General features: G+C 55.0%; 5 protein-coding genes across 5 annotated transcripts; 3 read left to right on the top strand and 2 right to left on the bottom strand.

Moving 5' to 3' along the window:
* Window positions 1-1,274: 1,274 nt before the first annotated feature.
* BBK36DRAFT_1161784 (Pentulose kinase) lies at window positions 1,275-3,436 on the top strand (the record flags this gene model as incomplete). The annotated part of the gene is made up of 4 exons (XM_024894396.1): window positions 1,275-1,298; window positions 1,452-1,577; window positions 1,658-2,227; window positions 2,351-3,436. The coding sequence occupies 4 exons, from the start codon at window positions 1,275-1,277 to the stop codon at window positions 3,434-3,436; spliced, it is 1,806 nt and encodes a 601-aa protein (XP_024747158.1).
* Window positions 3,437-3,967: 531 nt separating this feature from the next.
* Window positions 3,968-7,542, top strand: BBK36DRAFT_1136213 (NIC-domain-containing protein). The gene is given in 5 exon segments (XM_024892905.1): window positions 3,968-4,025; window positions 4,038-4,370; window positions 4,383-7,055; window positions 7,115-7,471; window positions 7,503-7,542. The coding sequence occupies 4 exon segments, from the start codon at window positions 3,981-3,983 to the stop codon at window positions 7,433-7,435; spliced, it is 3,372 nt and encodes a 1,123-aa protein (XP_024747157.1). The 5' UTR covers window positions 3,968-3,980; the 3' UTR covers window positions 7,436-7,471; window positions 7,503-7,542.
* Window positions 7,543-8,900: 1,358 nt separating this feature from the next.
* BBK36DRAFT_1180563 (hypothetical protein) lies at window positions 8,901-11,143 on the top strand (the record flags this gene model as incomplete). The annotated part of the gene is made up of 3 exons (XM_024896218.1): window positions 8,901-9,238; window positions 9,519-9,725; window positions 9,786-11,143. The coding sequence occupies exons 1-3, from the start codon at window positions 8,932-8,934 to the stop codon at window positions 11,141-11,143; spliced, it is 1,872 nt and encodes a 623-aa protein (XP_024747156.1). The 5' UTR covers window positions 8,901-8,931.
* A 1,199-nt stretch (window positions 11,144-12,342) lies between these two features.
* Window positions 12,343-14,270, bottom strand: BBK36DRAFT_1171292 (hypothetical protein; the record flags this gene model as incomplete). Its single annotated transcript, XM_024895555.1, has 5 exons — window positions 12,343-13,139; window positions 13,268-13,475; window positions 13,624-13,643; window positions 13,723-14,130; window positions 14,231-14,270. 5 exons carry the CDS (start codon window positions 14,268-14,270, stop codon window positions 12,343-12,345), a joined length of 1,473 nt encoding a protein of 490 aa, XP_024747155.1.
* A 675-nt stretch (window positions 14,271-14,945) lies between these two features.
* On the bottom strand, window positions 14,946-15,667 carry BBK36DRAFT_1143542 (YPL036Wp-like protein; the record flags this gene model as incomplete). The annotated part of the gene is made up of 2 exons (XM_024893601.1): window positions 14,946-14,992; window positions 15,055-15,667. 2 exons carry the CDS (start codon window positions 15,665-15,667, stop codon window positions 14,946-14,948), a joined length of 660 nt encoding a protein of 219 aa, XP_024747154.1.
* Between the last annotated feature and the right edge of the window lie 25 nt (window positions 15,668-15,692).

Genomic DNA, 15,692 nt, shown 5'->3' with positions numbered 1-15,692 from the left:
CTCGAAAGAAGAAAATAAGCCACCAGGGGCTGCAAAGAACGCTTGCGGCCAGCCGGGCCCCGGAAAAGCGGAGGGGGAGGGAGGAGAATTGATGGATTTATCGCTAGGCAGCGATTTAAGGAACAGTAGAGGGGTGGGGGAGATCGGGAGTGCGAGGAGAAGAGAAGAACTTGGAAGTTGGGAGAGGAAGAACTATCGTGAAAGGTCCAGTTTTGGAGAGGGCCTGGTGATGGAGGAGAATTTTCAAGAGTGGATGCTGGGAACTTTTCTGTCTCGTTTCATTGCTTGATGAGGCTGGTTTGCTCGTATGTTGTCTTGCTTGCACTTCTTTTCTTAGATACTCGTCGATTCATGTTCATGCCATGCCTTCCGGTTTGCACAGATTCACATACTAGCACATTAACAATCACGAGGATCCCGTTCCGGCAGATCTTGTTCTTAATTTATAACATCTTTCTAATTGATTTTACTTCCATCACATCCGTTCCGAGCCCGCCCAGTGGCAAGTCGATCGCCATCATCGCCAGAAATGCTTCCTCGTTGAATGGAACCTGAAGTGATGTGCAGCAGGTTGCGCCCCATCAGCGCTGTAGTTTAGGGGAGTTTGGGGTCCCTGTGGCGGGGCAGCCGGGGCCTGACGACGGACGGGGGGGGCACCTTTAGCGGCTAAGAAATGCTGGAGCCTGCTGCTGGGTCCGTCCATCGCCCATCTGATCATTGATTCCCGTCGACAACCTGAACTCGAACGCTGCAGCATCCGCCCCAATTGGCTGGCGAGGTTGCGGCCAGAGAACGGAGGTGGGCGTCTCTTCCAGATGACGCTGCAGACACGCCCCTAGGTCCGGTCAGTTCGGGTCCAGTCCGTTTAACAGAGCGGTGGGGGTTTCGGCTTTGCGGTTGTCAGTCCGTCAGCCCTCTTCTTCCCCTCGATAGTTCAACGCGGCCGTCTTCCTCCTCTTCATCTCAACTAGTTTGTGGCTTGCTCTAGAGGCCCAGATTTACTCAAACCCTTGGATTCTAGCCACCAGCGTCAGCGGAGGAGACAGCCGGAAGCAACGAGATCGGACGGTCGCCATGTACGACAACGGGTACAATAACAAGCCGCTGAGGCCCATGGAGTAAGCCGCTCTACCTCGTCTGCCCTTCTTTTCCTCCTCCTTCATACCTAATTTCCCCTCCGGCCATACACGCGTCCTATCCTTCTTCTCAATTCTTCACTTCATCAATAGCAACATAGCAACATAGCAACTCGCTAATCGTTCAATTTCGACACAATGTCCAGGCCTGCCAATGTTCAGGTATGCGACATACCCCGCCATCCAATCCCGAGACGAAGAGCTATCAAACTGTACAACTCCATACACGAGAGGGGGATTGATAGAGCTGAAGCTTCCTCAATACCATTCATTGGACCGGAAAAGAAATGGCAGAGCTAATATCTGCTGCTCCAGGACCACTACATCGGCATAGACGTCGGTACCGGCTCTGCCCGCGCCTGTATCATCGATGAGACCGGTGACATCAAGGCTTTGGCCTCGGAGAACATCAAGCTGTGGCAGCCCGAGAACGGATACTACGTATGCATAGCCGCCTCGCCTCCGATTGGCTCTTCCCCAGATGGCTTTCAATTCTGACTTACAGCGTGCTTCGTCTCCAGGAACAATCCACAACAGACATCTGGAAGTGCATCTGCGAATGCGTGCGCCGCGTCGTCCAAGAGTCTCTAGTCAACCCCAGCCAGATCAAGGGCATTGGCTTCGATGCCACCTGCTCCCTGGCCGTCTTTTCCAACGATACCGATGAACCCATCCCCGTCACCGGCCCCAACTTCGCCAATGATGGCAACGACCGTAACGTCATCCTGTGGCTCGACCACCGTCCGGTTGAGGAGACGGCCAAGATCAACGCCACCGGCCACAAGCTGCTCAAGTATGTTGGAGGCAAGATGAGCATCGAGATGGAGATCCCCAAGGTTCTGTGGCTCAAGAACAACATGCCCCCGGAGCTGTTCGAACGGTGCAAGTTTTACGATCTTGCCGACGCTCTCACGCACCTGGCCACCGGCAACGAAGCGCGGAGCTTCTGCAGCACCGTCTGCAAGCAGGGCTTCGTCCCCGTAGGCGTGGATGGCAGCGTCAAGGGCTGGCAAGAGGACTTTTACCACGAAATTGGCTTGGGAGACTTGGTCAAGGACGATTTCAAGCGCATGGGTGGCGTCGACGGGGTGGTGAGCCTATTTTCTTTTGCAGTCTTTGCGACTGTGGCCTTCTTTTCACTACCTTTTGGCTTTCATCAGTGGCCACGATTTCATCCCAGCCCGAGTCCACTTCGCTAATTCATTCCTGTACAGAACGGAAAGTATGCCAGCGCTGGCGAGTGCGTAGGCACCCTCAATCGCCTGGCCGCCTCTCAGCTTGGCCTGCCAGAAGGCATCGCCGTCGGAAGCGGTGTCATTGATGCCTATGCAGGCTGGATCGGCACTGTCGGTGCCAAGGTCGAGCTGACCGAGGGTGAGCTCAGAGCTGATGCTCCTCACAACGACGTCACCCAGGCCTTTACTCGCTTGGCCGCCGTCGCGGGCACTTCAACATGCCACCTGGCCATGTCCAAGAATCCCGTCTTTGTACCCGGTGTCTGGGGCCCCTATCGAGACGTGCTGATTCCCGAGTTCTGGATGGCCGAAGGTGGCCAGTCTGCGACGGGCGAGCTTCTGCGACACATGCTCGACATTCACCCCGCGTACAACGAGACCATGGCTCTGGCCAAGGCCGAAGACAAGCACATCTACGACTTCCTCAACGCCCATCTTGAGTACCTGGCCGAGAAGCATCACGCTCCAGCCGTCTCCTACCTCGGCCGCCACCACTTCTTTTACGGTGATCTGTGGGGCAACCGCTCACCCATCGCCGACTCCAACATGAAGGGCTCCATGATTGGTCTTGACAGCGACAAGAGCACCGACAACATGGCTCTGTGGTACTATGCCACCATGGAGTTCATCGCCATGCAGACGCGCCAGATCATTGAGCAGATGAACAAGGCTGGCCACGAGATCTCGTCCATTTTCATGTCCGGTTCGCAATGCCAGAACCCGATCCTGATGAACCTACTGGCCACCGTCTGCAACATGCCCGTGTTGATCCCCAGGTACGTCAACGCGGCTGTTGTCCACGGAGCTGCCATGTTGGGCGCCAAGGCGGCCAGCCACAACCGCAACGACGGCTCAGAGCCCGAGTCGCTGTGGGACATCATGGACCGCATGAGCAAGCCCGGCCGGCTGGTGCAGCCAGGCACCGACGCCGGCGAGAAGCTGCTGCTGGATGCCAAGTACGAAATCTTCCTCGACATGTGCAACGCGCAGCAGGCATACCGAAAGAAGATTGACACTGCCGTTGAAAAATGGGGGCAGCTGTTCGATGCCGATGACGACCAGTGAACTGCAGCATGTGGAAGACGGATTGGGATTTGCCTGGGATATGTATGATAATGAATTTTTGCGCCAGTTAAGTACTTATAGAGAAAAGTCAAATAAAGCGAGTCATGAACATGTAATTTACTTATCGTGATATGATGCGTGATAATGCCTGGGGAAAAGCTTGGACGCAAAGGCGATTCACGCTTGTCGGTGTTGATTGAGCACGCAAGGCCAGCATCTAGGGTCGCCCGTGGCTGCATGTGATTGGCGAGAGGCATTTAGCCTCATCGCTGACCAGCGCCACTTGATTGGCCAAAGCTGTCTGTTCCCCAGTCAGCTCCTCAGCCTCGCCAATCCAGGTTGTAAATTTCCAAAAAGGTGGGCAGACGCGCAGCTAGCCGCAACATCTTTGTCCCTGCCAAACGCGAGAGCGCTTCAGCCTTTTCTACGCCCGCTCGCGGAGGCTCTTCTTTTCCGCTCTTCAGAGTCGTTCTTTTTTTCTTTTTCCTTCACTTCGCTTCCACAGTTACCCTTCGATTGACCCGTATTCCATCACACCACCGCGATGTCACTTTTCGGGCAGACGACTGGCACGTCGCTGTTTGGCCAGCCCGCCCAGCAACAACAACAGCAGCAGCAGGGCACCACCACGTCGACGCCCGGCACGGGAGGCGGACTGTTTGGAGGCGGAGGAGGCCTCTTTGGCGGCGGACAGCAACAGCAGCAGAAGCCCGGGGGCCTCTTCGGACAAGCGCAAACCCAGCAGAGCACGCCTCAGACTGGCGGTGGTCTGTTTGGGTCCGCCGCGACGGCACAGCAGCCGAGCTCAGGCGGCTTATTTGGGCAGACGACGGCTCAGAGCCAACAGACTCCCGCGACCGGTGGTGGCCTCTTTGGGAACCAACAGAATGCCGCACAGCAGCAGAAGCCCTCGCTCTTTGGTGGCGGTGGCACCACCACGACTGCGGCAAAGCCATCGCTCTTTGGAGCCACGACGACGGCTCCAGCTCCGGCTCAGCAGAGCAGCGGCGCGCCTTTTTCCAGTACCCTTCTTGGAGGCGGCCAGGCGCTCACCACTCAGAACAACAACGCGACGACGACCTCTGCACCTCAGCCCGCCGGCGCCTACTTCGACAGCCTGTTTGCAAAGACAGTCAAGGCCGGCGTCGTCAACTCCAACATGGAGGATCTCCCCAGTCTGGAGCTGGGTCTGGGAGACTTGCGCCATCGACTGAGGAAGCTGCAGTCGAAGCAGACTGAGAGGGCCGAAGGAAAAGCTCACTACTTGCTCGCCGCCTCGGGCGTGGACCCCAGCACGGCAGCCAAAGACCTCGGCTTGCTCGACCTCCAGGGCACGCGGACCGAACGACCAACACACGGCTTCGCCCCGGCCGACGTCGACGTTGAAACGTACCTGTCGAACCTGCAGACGAAAACGACGCTGAGCATGATTCAAGACGGCCTCGAGCGGTCACTCCGCGATTTCGACAACTTCTTGGAAGACAATGTGGCTATGGAGTGGGACGCGCAGCGGAAGCGCATATATCAGCACTTTGGCATCAAGCCTCGCGAGACCTCGACCACGGCGGGTCGGGAGGCTCAGGGCGGCTTCGGACGATCCCGACGAAAGTCGCAAGCAAACATTCCCCGCGACTCTCGCAGCAGCGGCTTTGGCAGTTCGACTTTCCAGCGCTCTGTCATTGGAGCCCCATCCAGAATCGGAGCCCACCAGCCAGAGTTCTCCGACGTCGACCGGTCTGCAGACGGCGCTGGCAAGTCTAGGAACGAGGATCAAGCCCTTCGCGAGCGCCAGTCGAAGCTCGCGGAAAAGGTCCGCAGCCTCAATGCTTCGCGTCTGCTTGGTCGGCCGTATCCCATATTGGCAGAGCTGGCTGAGGTCGAGCAGAAATCGCACGAGCCCCACGCACCTCACGTCGTCGAGGCTTACCGAGCCATGATTGAGATTGTTGGCGAGGATGCCGAAGCCGAGACGGCCCTCGGCAGCAAGACGGCCAAGGAACGCCAGTTTGCCGAGATGTACTTGGACGAGAACCCCAACTCTCAGCATTCAGTCACCATGAGGAGGCGTATCCTGAGCGGCGCCAACGCTTTCCTCGAGAAACAGTTCCTTCGCGAGGTGGAGTCCCTCATTGCCAAGCATCCTCACGAGGCCAAGCTTGGCGGTCTACCCGACATCACCAGCAAAATCAAGGCATATATCCGTCTCCGGTCGGCTAGGAAGGACCTGGTTCCGGATAACACAGAGCTTCAGCAGATCCATGGCGAGTATGTCTGGGCCATCGTCTTCTACCTCCTTCGATCTGGCCACGTAAACGAGGCTGCCAAGTACGTCAACGACAACAGCAATCACTTCCGAGGCATCGACCGCACGTTCTCCACGTACCTCAACAACTACGCAGCCAGCGAGGATCGTAGAATCACTAACAGGAAGCTGCTCGATCGCTGCACCAACGAATACATCCAGCGGTCCCGCAACGCCCCGGAGAACACAATCGATCCCTTCCGCATGGCCTGCTACAAGGTCATTGGTCGAATCGAGCTGAACAATCGCAATCTGGACGGCCTCAACACGGACATTAATGACTGGATTTGGCTCCAGTTCAACTTGGCCAGAGAGGGCGACAAGGCGCTGGAGATGGCGGGAGAATCGTACGGACTGGCGGATCTACAGGCCAGCATCAGGGAGATTGGCCAGAAGCACTTCCCCAAGTCTCCCTCTGACGATAACAACGGCAGTTGCGGCATGTTCTTCTATCTCCAAGTCCTGTCGGGCATGTTTGAGGACGCCATCGCCTACCTCTACCCCTTTTCGTACGTGGACGCGGTTCACTTTGGCCTCGCCCTCGAGTTTTACGGTCTGCTCCGCCCCAGCGACCCGATGTCTGCCTCCAACGACTTGCGCACACACAGCATCAAGGGCCTTCCGCAGATCAACTTTGGCCGCATGATCGGCTACTACACCCGAGACTTCCGGGCTGCCGATGTGGTCTCCGCCGTTGACTACCTCACGTTGATCTGCCTCAATGCGGACCTCGAAGGAGAAGCCGGAGCGCGCCACAGCGGCCTCTGTCACGAGGCACTGCGGGAGCTGGTGCTGGAGACTCGAGAGTTCAGCAAGCTCATTGGAGATATCAGACCGGATGGCCGCCGCATCTTGGGCGTCATCGAGGGTCGCGGTCCGCTGATAGGTCTTGATGGGCAGGATGACTTCGTCAACACCGTCACGCTGCAAGCCGCCAGCTTTGCTGATGAGAGCGGCCGAACAACGGATTCGGTGCTTCTCTATCACCTTGCGGGCGAGTATGATGCGGTTGTGGCCATCGTGAGCCGCGCTCTCAGCGAAGCCATCTCTCTGGAGATTGGAGAAGACCCGATGCGCTTGATGCCCGTTAAGCCGAGGGCTGGCGGCAGCCAGGAGGCAGAACAGGGCGGCAGCCTGAGCCTGGCAGCCATTGACGACCCTGTCGAGCTGGCCAAGACGATGATGACCATGTACGAGAGGGACGCCATGTTCTACAGGAACATCCAGGACCAGAACAAGGTTGCGTGCCGCGTTCTGCTCGAGATGAGCGACATTAAGAGCTTGGTGGAGGCCAGCCAATGGGCTCAATGCCTCGACGTAAGTTGACACATCTTTTACCTTTACAGTCTCATGAAGATCACTGACAGGAAGCCTAGAAAATTCGTGGTCTGGACATCCTACCCCTCGAAGCAGGCGGCGATGCCAGCACAATCCGCGCCTACGCCTCCAAGTTCTCCAGCCTCTCACAACCAGTCTCCATCAATGTGCCCAACCTGATTATGTGGACCATTATCAGCTGCGTCAGGCAACGAGAGCAGCTGGTCAACGGGCAGTTCAGCGGCAACGAGGGCACCAGGAAGATGATGGTGGAGCAGTTGAAGCAGATGATTCTGGATTTGACGACGTACACGAGCCAGCTGCGGTACCGGTTCCCGCCGCATCTGCACGAGGCCTTGGCGAGGGCGTCTGCGGAGTGATTTGTCTTTGTCTTGTGAGACGAGGGCGAGAAGGGGGGAACTGGAGACGCTTTTGAAGGAGAGAGCTTTGATACCTTTGGTAATACAGAATGATTTTAGAGTGCGAGGCAGCCTTGAATGACACTTACTTGTGCTGCGAACAGAAAGCTAGCCCAGGAGAGAATTGCTGGTCGTTATCGAAGCCAACTTGATCAATTCTTTTCCTTATGGTGGCTTACAACTTGATTAGCAAGGCTCTTTTACGTGCCGTTATAAGGTTAGTACTTGATACGCAGTCGGTTAGGTACCTTATAGATGTACCAATGTACAAGTTCGTTGAGAGAGAGCAGACGCGGCAAGAGCAAGAACCCATCGTGTTACCTTCCCAAAGAATATGTATTCGGTACTTTCCTTTGTCACCAAGAGAAGTCCAATTTCTTCCTTTGCTCTCTTCTCTCATTCTCTTCCTCTCTGACCATCTCTCATACAAGAACTTTCTTCTCTCGTACACTCCTTTGTGACGACGGGCCACTCATTGTGATCTAGACGCCAGTGATTCGGCAAATTGGACCGACGAACGGCTACACCAGACCATCAAATGCCGACATGGAGCTGCTGCAGCCGTGTGTGGCATGCCGCCGTCTCACGGCATTAGCACCAGACACCAAGTCCCGGCATTGGACCAGGTCTGGCAGCCTCTTCCCGCTTTTGTCCAGCATCCGGCCGACTGACTGGTCCACGAGCGAGCCTAGTTCGAGCACGCCCTGTGCTGTGTGTGCCCGTACGAATCTGGGCAGGAAGCCATCGAATCTGGAAGCTCGAGATGCCCGAGACACGCCAGACTCGATCCCTAGCTTCACCAGCCATCAGCCCGCTCAAACGGCTCGCGCTGCACGTGCTGGAGCCCGTCGCTAGTGCGCTGCCTGACTCGCAACATGACTCTGGCCACCCGCTCGCCTGATTCAGCAAGGGCCTCTTCATAGGCCAGCCGCACGAGCCGGAGATCGAGGGGAGGCCAACCATTCCATCTCCACCAACCACCCCCCATGCAGCCCGTCCTCCGTCCTTCGCGCGACGCCCCTTGTCTTGCTTTGAGCGAAGAGCGACACGGCCTTCGGAAAGGACCAACGGACCGCAGAGGCAATTAGACGACTATTGTCTTTAAGCTTTTAGGAGCGCAGATTGGCCTGCGCTTCTGGCAACTAGAACAGTTCTAGACCAAAGATCCGGAGGCGAGTGGAGAAAGCTCCGATCCTCCCTGGCTGCCAAGCAGCACCCGCACGCATCCCAATCGGCTCGCTCAGCCCAGCCTCGCGACGGCGATTGTTGTCGAGTTCGGCATACGCACACCAACACACACACCGGCGTACACAGGTACCACGGGAACTTCCGCAGGATTGCCGAGGCCGGGGGCATCGCGCTATTGGGAGTGGACAGGCTCCGACGCTTCGGCGGACGCGGAGGATGGTTGGCCGGCTCTAAGTGGGCAGTTTTCCGAATACCACCGCACGTTTCACATGGATCTCGGATCCGTCAGACGGGGCGGCTTAAGCCCCGGAGCAGTAGACTCGGCAGGGAGCGGCAGCCCTCTCGCCATTGGCGAGGTCATCAAGCATGAGGCTGAGACCGCTGGCCCCTCCCTGGCGGCAGCAACGGCGATGCCCAATGGCGGACAACCGGCAGGGTCCTCCAGTGCCGCGGAGGCCATGGAGACCACGGACGCAGAAGAATTGGAAAATGTGACCAAGAAGAGGAAAACGGGCGCAGGAGGTAGAGGTGTTGCCAACTTGACGCCGGAGCAGCTGGCTAAGAAAAGGGCAAATGGTGAGTGCTTGCCAGTACCTGTTTTCTAACCCCCCCCTCCTTAATCGTCGTATATGGCGTAGGCTTGTACAGCTTCCGTCCTCAAGTCTACCTGATCCACGATCTATATGTCACATGCTTCCCTGCTCTGACTGCATAAGAATGCTGGTTGGCCAAGTGGCTCGTCCGTTGCTGTTTTGTTTCTTCCCCCTCCCTTCCCTGTGTCAAAGCGTCTTCTCGACCATCACTCCTCGCTATTAGCGTTGACGAACTAATGTGTCATCCACCCTTCGTTGTACAGACCGCGAAGCGCAACGTGCCATCCGAGAACGGACTAAGAACCAGATTGAGAGGCTTGAGCGTCGCATCCAGGAGCTGGAAGCTCAGAAACCCTACCAGGATCTCCAAGTCGTGGTGCGGGCTAAGGAGGCGATTGAGGCAGAGAATGTCGAGATCAAGAGGCGACTGGCCAGCATCATTGGCATGCTGCAGCCTCTCGTTGGGCCAAGTGAGTTTGCGACCTTGGAATTCCCGTCCCCTTCACCTAGTAATCCAACAACACACGCAGATGTCCCCGGCATAGCCCCTACCCTCCCATTCACCGCAGCAGCACCTATATCTGTAGGCACAACAAGTAGCATTGCCTACCATCATGCAGCATCCGCAAGTTCTGCATCACCCACAGGCATAATGGTTGAACCTGTTCGCCAGGCCGCTCCCCCACCATTGCAAAGCTGGCAAAGTGCCAGCAGCAACACACCACCGGCCCCACGACCCGCCGGTGTTGCCGAGGCCATCGATGAAGGGACCCAGGCTCTATTAGAGCGTCAAAGCCAGTCTCTTCGGCACGGCTTAGACTTTGAGCAGGGCCGCTTCGATCTCAACGTCGTAATCGACCATACGCAGGCGATACCAAAGCTCCAAAGGGGTCTGAACGGTGCACAAGACTCGGGTGAATACCACCATGTCCCAATGAAGCACGACTGGACGCAAGTGAATCGGGAGTATGCACCGCAGGCTAGACTTACTGCGTGGTCGTCACCCATCCAGATCCCAGCAGCTGTTTCTGACTCGACTCCGGCAACTGTGCCACCTCTTGGCATCACTCGGCAGAGTACAATGACGAGCCAATCGGGGACTGCTTCCGGGCCAGGCTCAGACAGCAGCGCTCCTATTAGTATTCCAGCAGTCCCATATCCGAACGCTGGGCGGGCTGCTGTTCTGGAACCTCCTCCCCTCGAATATGCACGTCCCTTACGCAACTGCAGTCCTACCTGTCCGCTTGACGCCCTGCTTCTCGACTTCCGCAGCGAGCGCCACCAGCGGGCTGCCGAAGGTTTCCAGCCGCATGAAGTGGCTGGCCCTCGGTACCCATCTGTTTCCTCCCTGCTCAATCCCGAAAATAGCAAATACAGCCATCCGGTATCGAAATTCTTTACAGACATACTTACCAAATTCCCCGAGGTATCCAGCCTCCCCGAGAAAGTGGCCATTCTCTACCTCATGTTCCTCGTCATGCGATGGCAGATATCTCCAACCAAGGAAAACCTGGAACGCCTGCCGGAATGGATCCAACCATTGCCATGCCAGTTCGAGGTGCCGCATGCCGCCTGGATGGACTTTCTCCCTTACCCCGAGATGAGAGAGAGGGTCATCAAGGCCAAGAACCCCGACGTCTTTTACTTTGACAACTTCTTCCTCCCGTTCACGTCCACGCTGACCCTCTCTTGGCCTTATGAGGAGGCACATACCCTGCTGAGGAACCCGGACTCGGACGAGATTATGATTAACCCCGTGTTTGAGAGCCACATGCGCAACTTGAACAACTGGAAGCTGGGGAGGATCTTTGCAGACTCCTTCCCCATGCTGGCTGATACGGCGTTTTATCGCACTGATGGAGTTGGGCTGGAAACTACTGCAAAGTGAAGCCCTACAAAACATTGGAAAGGGAGGTGTGTTGGGAGAGGGGGTGAAAGAGACGGGGTTGCGGTGTTGAAGACGACTGATTTGGCGTGGACCTTGGTAGAGCATTCATAAGGGGATCGCACGTATAGACCCCCTCTGCACCTTTACACAGTAGTAGAAGGCTTAATATTTAGTGGCAAATGTAATGTATTGTATATAAACTCATACACGAGCTCGATCAAGCTCCTGATTCCATCCCGAAACTAATATAACCTCCCTAGTCTATCGTGTTACCAGAAAAGAAACTCAAGTCCCATCCGTCCGTCTTGTCCGTAAGATATGTGAAAAGCAACGTAATGTACATTTGATATGAACGAGAACGAGACGGTTGTATATCAAAACGACCAAATATCCTGCCACAAGAACTCCTAAACCCCGAAAACGACTTTTTTTCTGGTGCGTAAAAATGCGTAAACTCGTGAGTCTCATATCGCAGACGTCTGCAGATCAATCTTTCTAAGAACATTGAACCGCTTCATTAGGACCCCCATTTGCCTGGGAAAAAAAAAGAAAAAAAACAGCAGTCTTTGGTGCTGCGCAGAATAAGAAAGACCCGTGGGGGAATCTTTTGAGTTTCTCCCATATGTGAACGAATTTGAAAAGAAAAGAAGAAACAAAAAAGCGTCAGGGGGGAAAACCCTCCCAAGTCCTTGGTAACTATATGAGAGGCAAACCAATATTCCTCTCGTTATCGATATCAGAGGGCCGAAAGGTATGCAGCTGACGAGATAACGGGGAGAAGACATGAATCGAAGAAGAGTCCACGGACGTGAAAATCCCTGCCTGCTTGAAACGGAGACCGTGGGGTTGGCTGCACGCTTCCGGGAATCGAATATATTGAACGACCTTTGAAGAAATGAATATCGCAGATGAAAAAGACTCAGCCGTGGGTGAAAACGAGAATACTGGTATCTATGCCGGAAAGCGAGATATCGAGACGACAAGAAAGAAGGATGTGATAAGAGTGTCCGCAGAAAACAGTCGTCTCGGGAGAAGAAAGGTATCAGAGGGTACGTAGAAACAAGATCCTTCTCGTTGGAACTCTTGGCACGAGAGGCAAATCGAGAAGAAGAAAGGAAAATTTGTAGAGACCAGGCGCCTATATAGCCCCTGAAGGAAGTGGAACCGTAACCGAGAGAGCAGCGTCATCGGCTTCACTCCTAGTCGCCATCGTCGGCCGGCGCACAACCAAACTTCTTCAGATACGCGCCGTCAGCCATGTACAGGTTCGGAAGCCTCTCTCCGGGCAGCGTCTGGAACATCATCGCCTTGACAGGGTTCTTAGCCCGGAATCTCTCCAAGTCGGTGCCGGAGCGCACAAGGCCGCCTGAGCTCAGCGAAAAGAGCTTGACCGTGGAATCGTCCTGCGCCGAGGCCACGAGGTTGAGCTCGGGGCATACGTCCCAGCCAATGTCAAAGCGTGCCTGGTTGCGATACTCGGGGAACTCGAGCACCGGAGAAGACGTGTTTCGACCTGCAGCGTCTTCCTCGTCAGATTGGACGAAGCGTGTGTCGTAGACAGACATGCAGTCCCGTAGACCAGCGACGATGACCTGGTGAGGGTTGATGCTGCGGACGTGTGCAATAGAAGAGCCGTGCTTAATGGAGCTCCATTCGACAGCCGGAGCTCTGAGATCACTAACCCATACGCGAGGCTGCCGGCCGCCAGCGAACAGCACATTATGGTTGTCGACCTGGAAATCCTGAGAGAAGATTTCAAGGGGCGTTTTCCGTGGCCGGTTGAAGCGTCCCCGGCGGGTAGGCCTTTCTGCCCTTGCATCAAGGCCAAGATTGGGGAGACGAGGGTTGAGCCAGCGAGGCGTCTCATCGGAGTGAACGCTCATGATCCCATCAGATGTGCCTACCACGCAAAGGAGGTTTGAAGCGGCGGGCGCAGGCGTACTCTTGTGGGCGAAGCACCATCTCCGTCCAAGTGGTATTGCCATATGGTCAACATCTGTCATTCCAGTGTCAGTCGATACTTATACGGGTAATTAGGCGGGCATCCAGAAGGTGGCTTCTCAAGAGAGGTCACCATCTGGAAGCGAAAGGGGCACGACGTGGGGGGGGGAATAATATCCGTACCCAAGCTCCAGTTCGATCCACTGGAAACGTCGTCCAGAGGAGGACGGAAAATAACCAAGGCGCCGCCGTCGTTTCGCTCTGACGAAGTGAGGAGCATTCTGTTGGACGGTTGGTGGTATTGAATAGACGACGTATTAGAACAATGAACAAGATTGTAAGTCAGCGGTGAGCCTCCTGTTTGTCCACCCGGACGAGACCGCACAGCCGCCTCTGTGGGTTCACGCCAGTGAGGTTGAATCGTCGTCAAGCTGCATTGCACCCGCCATCAGCATCACAAGTATCAAGCGGGAGTTCTTAGACGGGGGGGCAGATACTCACTTCTCGTCCTCATTGCCCGTCTCAATGTAGGTTCCAACAATAAACTCCGAGTCCAGCGCTACAACCCACTTTGTTACCATTCACTTGCCCCATCAATGACCATCTGCAGTAGTGAAGAAGAAAGGGACATGACTTACCCGAGTATGCTATAGCCGACTTTGAACCGCTCTCTTTGCCAATGATGTGAAAGCACGACATGTGCGGATGACCATCCAGCTCCCAACTCATCCCAAACGAGATCTTGCCCTTGGCAGTCACCTCCCGAGCCCACGCAGCGGCGAGCACGTCCCCATTGCCAGGCTTGCCCCGGCCAGCCTCCGCCATCCTCTGCACCTCTGTCTCGCGAGCAAGCAGCCCCGAGGTAACGGCATCACGGGTCAAGACACTGCGCTTAACATGGTTCTTTGTGAGCTGCTGCCTCTTGGCTGCTTGCTCTGCGACTTGGGACTCATGTTCACGACGCTTCACAGAAGATGAGGACCACTGCGCCGCGGATGGAGCGGTTTGAGACTTTTCAATCTTAAAGTATCTCTTTCTCTCCGGGTCTGAAACTCAAGAATCAGCTATTGAATGACTGCAACTGTGATTGGTGATGGAGAGATGCAAACAGTTGAAATCAAAAAGAAAAAGAAAAGTCGTTCATACCATAGTAGAACCCCGGTAACACCGGGGGAGTGCCATTCATGGCGACGCAAGGTCTCGTTACGACAAGGAATCTGCTTAAAGGCAAGGTATGCGGCCTCTTTAAGAAAAAAAATATGAAAAGCAGGAGAGTAGAGCGGGTGACGATTCGTTTGCTTTGAGCGTTGTCAAGATTTGAGATTATCTGATGTAAAAAGATCAAAAAGAGCGTCAACAGGCGGAGTAGAAGACGAAAGAGTTGTTGATGTTTTCGATGGGTTGGTTGATAGGCATTCTCTTGTTGAGGCAACCTGATAGCGCAATGAATCACATCACGTGACGTGCGATGTAAGAGGCTCATTCACCAAACTCGGCGAGCGACGACAAAGGATGCAGAGAAAACTCGTCACAAGATGCGCAGATTCGGGTCAAGGCAGTATTTTAGAAATATTCTTTGTTTTTATTAATTCCCAACTCATAAACTCAATCCTCATGCATCAATCAATTATTCACATTAACAAGACATGTGCCCGTAACATCAGGTTCACTAGAACACACATCAAGGTGACATTTTACTTGTCTTCATTAGCTGTCTATCAGACCATCATAGGGGTATGAAAAGTTGCCTCTCATCCGCTGCAGACGAGTCCATCTTCAGATACGACTCATACATAAAATTTAAACATGGAAAACGGAAACATGCAGACCAACCGGCCGGCGGGTATGTAATAGAGCGTATTTACTGAGACTTTTCGTGCTGGGTGGAAACACGCTGCAGAGAAACGACTGTAAAGACGAGTTAGCAAAATGCGTCGAGCGCAAGCTGGGTACTAGGAGTTGAAACTTACCAAAGTCCTCCAATGATCGCTGCTTCTGGTTCTGCTTGGGCGACTTGCCGTGCATGAGGTTGTCGAAGCCAGTGCTTCCCTGGAGGAAGTAGTAGAGACCACCCATGATGGCGAAGATACCGAAGGAGAAGATCCAGATACGGACAACAGCGACAATGCTGGTGTCCTCGCCAATGAACCAACCGAAGACACAGAACAGGGTAGCAATGATGTCGACGACCAGGATGGCACCGCTGAGCTGCCACGAGGGGATGGAAGACCAGAAGGGACCGTTGGCACGGGTAATGAAGATGAGCCAGTTCTCAGTCAGGGAGATCTCAAGGAAGACGACCTCATCAATGTTACCAAAGTTCTGGACGATACCGCCGTTCTGGCCACCAGCGTACATGGTGGTGAGGGCAATCCAGGTACCGATGGCAAGGACGGTGCCGAGAAGAACGGACATACCCCAGAGCTTGGGCAGGTTCCACTTGACGGGAGTCTGGGAGTAAGGAGCGTTGTCGTAGGCAATGGCCAGGGTGGCGATATCGGCAAAGATGGCAATGAAGACGACCAGCTCAATGTTCAGGGAGCGGTTGAGGATGGCGATCCAGAGACCCAGGAAAATCTCCATGTGCAGGGACAGAGCGATACGGTAG

Source organism: Trichoderma citrinoviride (genome assembly GCF_003025115.1).
Source record: "Trichoderma citrinoviride strain TUCIM 6016 unplaced genomic scaffold BBK36scaffold_12, whole genome shotgun sequence".
In the NCBI taxonomy this organism is placed as follows: domain Eukaryota; kingdom Fungi; phylum Ascomycota; class Sordariomycetes; order Hypocreales; family Hypocreaceae; genus Trichoderma; species Trichoderma citrinoviride.
This window is presented reverse-complemented; position numbering and strand designations above follow the sequence as displayed.

Bases quoted from the DNA above. Each gene is read 5' to 3' on its own strand.
- BBK36DRAFT_1136213 (XM_024892905.1), top strand. From the start codon at position 3,981: ATGTCACTTTTCGGGCAGACGACTGGCACGTCGCTGTTTGGCCAG. The intron at 7,056-7,114 runs GTAAGTTGACAC...CAGGAAGCCTAG, and splicing joins AATGGGCTCAATGCCTCGAC to AAAATTCGTGGTCTGGACAT.